The sequence below is a fragment of the Berghia stephanieae genome, chromosome 7, assembly GCF_034508935.2.
Source record: "Berghia stephanieae isolate SIO BIC M18660-M18661 chromosome 7, UCSD_Bste_1.3, whole genome shotgun sequence".
NCBI classification, from domain to species: domain Eukaryota; kingdom Metazoa; phylum Mollusca; class Gastropoda; order Nudibranchia; family Aeolidiidae; genus Berghia; species Berghia stephanieae.
This window is the reverse complement of record NC_088366.1, coordinates 19061726-19067618: the sequence shown is the minus strand read 5'-3', so window position 1 is coordinate 19067618 and position 5893 is coordinate 19061726. Positions and strand designations below refer to the sequence as shown.

The 5893-nt window shown below is 34.4% G+C and overlaps 2 protein-coding genes across 3 annotated transcripts in view; one reads left to right on the top strand and one right to left on the bottom strand.

The window, feature by feature from the left end:
• Nucleotides 1–2618: 2618 nt before the first annotated feature.
• LOC144976842 (uncharacterized) overlaps nucleotides 2619–5893 on the bottom strand; it is an 8030-nt gene continuing 4755 nt past the window's right edge. Inside the window, exon 3 of one of the 2 annotated variants that reach the window (XM_078921349.1) lies at nucleotides 2619–5725. In XM_078921349.1, the coding sequence (XP_078777475.1) occupies nucleotides 4676–5725 (1050 nt within the window). In that variant the 3' untranslated portion in view covers nucleotides 2619–4675. The other variant, XM_078921350.1, reaches the window with a different exon arrangement.
• LOC144976843 (uncharacterized) overlaps nucleotides 4847–5893 on the top strand; it is an 8909-nt gene continuing 7862 nt past the window's right edge. The window contains exon 1 of the mRNA XM_078921351.1: nucleotides 4847–4887. The gene's annotated coding sequence lies outside the window, so the exon portion shown is untranslated. The remainder of the gene's footprint in view (nucleotides 4888–5893) is intronic.

The following is a 5893-nucleotide window of genomic DNA, read 5'->3' as shown; positions in this document are numbered from 1 at the left end:
AATTGATTCGACACCAAATTATTTTTTCGCAACGGGCCATATGATATATTAAGTATTTTCGACGATATACGTTTCGGTAGAATACTCGCAACATCATCCAGCCTGATAAATCGTACAAAAGTACAAACTATATGTAACTTTGAACATTTATATCTAGTCTATGATTAATAATAAGATAAATAATAATAATAATAATAATTAATAATAATAATAATAATAATAATAATAATAAATAATAATAATAATAATAATAATAATATAATAATAATAATAATAATAATAATAATAATAATAATAATAATAATAATAATAATAATAATAATAATAAAAATAATAATAAAATAATAATGATACACTTTGTACAGCGCTCATTCTCGTGTAAAACACAAGCTCTGGGCACTTTACAATATAATTATCAATTTTGAGTGAATATATATATATATATATATATATATATATATATATATATATATATATATATATATATGAGAACTAATCATTAAAATGACTGTCTAAAAATAATAGAAAGGAGTGTTGTGACGTCAATATCGTGTTGAATTTAGTGAGTCAAATTTTGACAATATTCATATGAGAATAATAGTTTGTAAATATTATCATAATAAATTAGAGCGCGTACACCGCCGTTTAAATCAAGGAAAAGACAACTATCCTATTTTTTAAAAACTGTTCAATTGTCTCTGAATTTACGATGAAATCATGTGAAGTCACAAATCATTTAATTATAAAACATGTAATTTACATGTTGCTGCATGAAAATTGTGAGAGTATTTTTTTAACCTCCTCAAGCAAATAATAAGCATGTAAAAGCAAGTAAATGTATCTCTCCATGTCAGGGCCATTGTCAACAGTGTTACAAAATCTTCAATTTTTAAAAAAACAACTAAGATATAATAGGGGATCAATTTGTGTCACGTACGTATTGCTTCCGGACAGTGAGGACCTACGACTGTATCGGAAAAAAATCGAATTCTTTTGATGTTTTAGTCCTATTTTATTTCTGTTATAATTTACGTGACACAAACTAATTCCCTACATTCTCTTACCTTTGATTTTTATTTAAATATGAAAGAAAGCTATTCTCTATATTTACGAACAATAAATTCTACTCGTGATAAACAACAATTTTTGCCCTAAATAATTGAAAATATCAAATTAATGACCCTGTAAGATGAAATATATTCTACGTGACCTGGAATGGCCGTATACGCTAACTGTATTCTACGTGACCTGGAATGGCCTTATACGCTATCTGTATTCTACGTGACCTGGAATGGCCGTATACGCTAACTGTATTCTACGTGACCTGGAATGGCCTTATACGCTATCTGTATTCTACGTGACCTGGATGGCCTTATACGCTATCTGTATTGTACGTGACCTGGAATGACCTTATACGCTAACTGTATTCTACGTGACCTGGAATGGCCTTATACGCTATCTGTATTCTACGTGACCTGGAATGGCCTTATACGCTAACTGTATTCTACGTGACCTGGAATGGACTTATGCGCTAATTGTATTCTACGTGACCTGGGTGGCCTTATTCGCTAACTGTATTCTACGTAACCTGGAATGGCCTTATATTTCATAGCATAACACAACATAATATAAAAGTTAAAGAGTAATCTTAGAATTTTTCCTTTAAATGCTTTGAATGGGAAAAATACAAAGTGATCTATCAATAATGCCATCGATGAATCATTAATCCAATGAGAAAGAAAACATTACTGGTCATATTGAAATCTTAGACAATACAACTCTATTTCGATCAAAATTATAATACTATCTAGATAACATACAGTCTTTGTATCGAATCTACTATTATTCCACAAGTGAAGGGTACGAAACATTAAAGATTTCTTGTCTAACTTAATTATTACATTTGGATAAATAAAGATTAAATTTATCTCCGCTTGTATTGACCCGTGGTCAAAGCACAATATCTTACAAAGTGTTTGGTCCAGGTAAATCTGTTCTCATTGTCGGGCGAGAGATCGTATTATAATACCGAAATCTCCCCTATGGAAAACGGTAAAAAATATAAAATAGTGCAACAAAATTTGATCCACTGCCTCAAAACGGTATTATGTCGAGATGGTTAAAGTGCAGAAAATAGAATTTGTAACCAAAGATACCCGTCTTGGGGTGACGTGTGCTTAATCGATGAGAATAAATATAGAAATTTCGACTGCTAAATCCGACATTTTCATATCTTGATCAGTTTAATTTAAACTTGACCTTTAACCCTATCCTTACCACCCATTAAAAACCGTCAGATTGGTTACGATAAAATCAACAATTTTACCATTCTAATTACTTGTGTGTATCACAGAATTTAAAGAAAAGTTTTCGCCAGCCATAGTTATAAAAACTTGACACTGTGTTTTAGAACTTATTTAGTTGAACAATAATATGTATAGAATGTATTTGTTGCTTTTCTGCTTGAGTGAAGAAGAATCTATTTTTGTATTGGGTCGTGTGATGTTTCAGGGAAAATTCTGAAAGACAGCTGGTAAGGAGAGAATTAGACATTTAATTCATCCCGACATAACACCGTTTTGAGACGATGGGTCAAAAATAATGATACGCCATTTTACTTTACATCTCAGAAAGCATTTTATTGACAAAAATATTTTAAAACAAAACAATACATTAACTAAAAAAAAGAAGACATAATGTATTCATTGGAATGCAAACGATGTTTTCAAGGCACTTACTCTTTCTTATTTTTAAATAACTTGTGATCTTATATATCGCAATATCCACTAAACGTGTTCAAATCGCTTTAAAAGGGGTCCCTCGCCAACAGCAACATTTAACATGTAGGACGAGACTCGACGGCTGTTAGGCGAAATTACATTTTTTTTCCTGACAGAGACAAAGTTGTTAATGGCCAAGTATTCATTTTACATCTGCGTACGGTGAGAGAATAATGTGAGTAAAGAGCCTTTTCCAAGAACTCAACTTTTCGTCCCCCAGGAGTTGTATTCGAACCCAGGACCATCCAATAAAAAGGATAAATATTGAATGTAATTAGAATCTGTCAGTCGTTTTTGCTTATGTGGGCATATTCTATTTGGAATAGGGAACAAAAGTGAGATGTCTAAATACTGGTTCCAATCTCATTGAAAGGGTGAAACTAGTCCTCCGGAGATCTGGATACATATCTTGTGCAACTGATCTTCTGGTTTCAGAGTGATGGCATTAATTTTATTTTCTAGCTTACATAAATGTTAGTCGTCAATAAAGATCATTCATTCTCGCTCCTATATGTCACGTAATCATAAAAAACCGCCTATACATTCTGGTACTAAAATAGACTGAGCGTCAATATAAACTGGCCAAGGCTTAACCGCCTATAAAGTCACATATACACTTTAAAATTCTGACTCCAGTGCCAATAAAATTCTTCGCAAAATGTCTCAGGATCTACAAGATTAACAGACTGCTCATACCTTTAGCAAAAAAGCTATAAAATAGAGCAAATAAATCGACAGCTCAAACTGAATGAAAAATTAACATTGTTTGAATTGTAAAGGCGTCCGTCGCCATGCATTCAATTGCGCACATTACATCCCTGTTGAGAAGAAACATGACTTAATGCGGTAAAGCATGACAACAAGAACACATTTAAATCTGGAAAAAAAAGCCATTTTACTCAGCTTGCGATTTTCAAACTGTACTTTCGTCATGTCTAGCCTTTCAGAAACTGTCAAAACCCAAGAAAAAAAGATTATGCCTTTTCCGCCACGACATCATAAGACATCGTAGCTTAGGCATCCCACGAAGGGATATAGATAACTCATCAAAGAAGATGTCTGATGTCAACAGGAATCACCCATGTTGTCCAAGTGAGCAAATTGGGGGTTAATAATCTTGCTCAAGGAAAAAAACGAAAGTGCCTAAAGCGGGGTTCGAACTCGAGTCCTTCCGGGTCACAGTGCAATGCCTTAACCACTCGGCCACTTCGCCCCCAGAACCCAAGTAATTGGCATGAATACTGCTGGCATTCCATAAAATGAGTTTGCATTGCTCTCCCATTTTTCCAAATCCAGTGTCAATACTATTATAGTAAGCAAATATTACGATCACGGAACTGTCTCCAACCTCCCAGGTTTCATGAGGGGGGAAAAAGACTTCTATTGACGACGATTGACAATTAGTCTAATGGGGTATACATTATGACAATGTGACCAACATATCACTGGCCAGTTTAAATAGGATTCAATAGTCTGTTATCACAACCGCCCAGCAACCAGCAGCTTGGTTCTAAACAAAGAAAATCGGTACATTTTAATCTTCATCCTGGCTAGAACTTTTTCACATGCCATGTGATCAGAATGTATACAATCAAAACATGATAATGTTTTTCTCCTTTGGATACCCACGTTTATAATCGTCGGAGAAGTATTTTATAAGGGCGTCCGCTATTGTTCCGATAGTTTAGAACCAGTTACTAAGTTACTATGCGTCATTACGAGGGAAGTGACGACTGTTGAAGCCTATTGATGCTCAGTTTAATTATGCCACCTTATGATTCAATACGTAGCCTTTTCAGTGTTCATGTATTATCTGGAAGACAGTTTACAGACTTCCAAGGAATTATGAACCTGAAGAAATTACATTTCCTTCTGTAGTTATGAGCTTGGTGTTTTTATATTTTCCCTTCAGCACAGAATGAACTTTGAGGACGGAAACTTGATTCCGAATCGATACAAACTCCAGATTTTGGAAATCGATTACAGTTAAATACTCGCTTCCACCGAATACCCAGAACTTTCTTCAACAGGCGTCTGCAATGTTTTTTGGATTGTCTACACAAACTATGACAAGGAGGAACTGTCTGCTTCAAACGAGTGCAAACAGGTGCGTACATAGTGCAAAGAAATAATCGGAAATCACGGTAACATTTCGAGTCAACAATGGCCTTGAATTTTTGGATATCTTGATCGGCATCTTTTTGCGAAATATGTCCAAGAATATTCGGGGTGAAGGTCATGTTGTATGGAATATGTTCTTTACAGATTGAAATTTTAATAGATTCACACTCCCCTAGTTTATCTGGAGTGACTTTGTGAGTAATATTGAGAAAATAATCTTTTCTTTCAGTAATCATTTTTTCTCTTTGGGTCTTGTTAGTATTGTTTTCTGTGACAGCATCTGAACCATGTTCAGTGGTTTTCATTGCATATATTGTTTCCGTAGAAAGAATGTTTTCATTGTCATCAGTATGTGATACCGGATTTACTGTCGTTGGAAAATCGTCGTTATCTGTGGGCTTGGACACGCATAAAGCATTCCTCATCTCTGGATAATGGTGACACTGTAAATGGTACGGCCACTCATGAAGATAGTAATACATTCTTTTAAATCGAGCACTGCACTTCTTTTCTATTTCCTGACAAAACTCGCGACATGGGGGAAGAGGCTGGCGTGCACTGGTGCAAACTGGTGCATACAGACTGCACAAAAAATCTCTGAGTTTTGGGTGACAGCCAGTTTTGATGAGACGTTTGAAAGCGTTCATGTCTTGTGAGCCAAATTCTTGTCGATCATATCCAAAAGCATTCGGTATTATGGTCATGTTGTATGGCATGCTTCGACACATGCGAACGTCCATCACTTCACAACGTTCAAAATGATAATCTCCAAGCCATTGATAAGACAGAAGACAAGTGTTGAAGCCGATAAGTGACTGAAAAATCTTAATATGCCACATTTTCAGAACAGAAATAAAATCAATACATTTAACACATTTCAAAATGATATTTGTTAAGAATGTTGCCGTCCATATGACCGTAATTCTATTACTATTGAATAAATACACTACTTGTCTATCATTTAAACAATATATTTGTGAAGCGAAAATGAT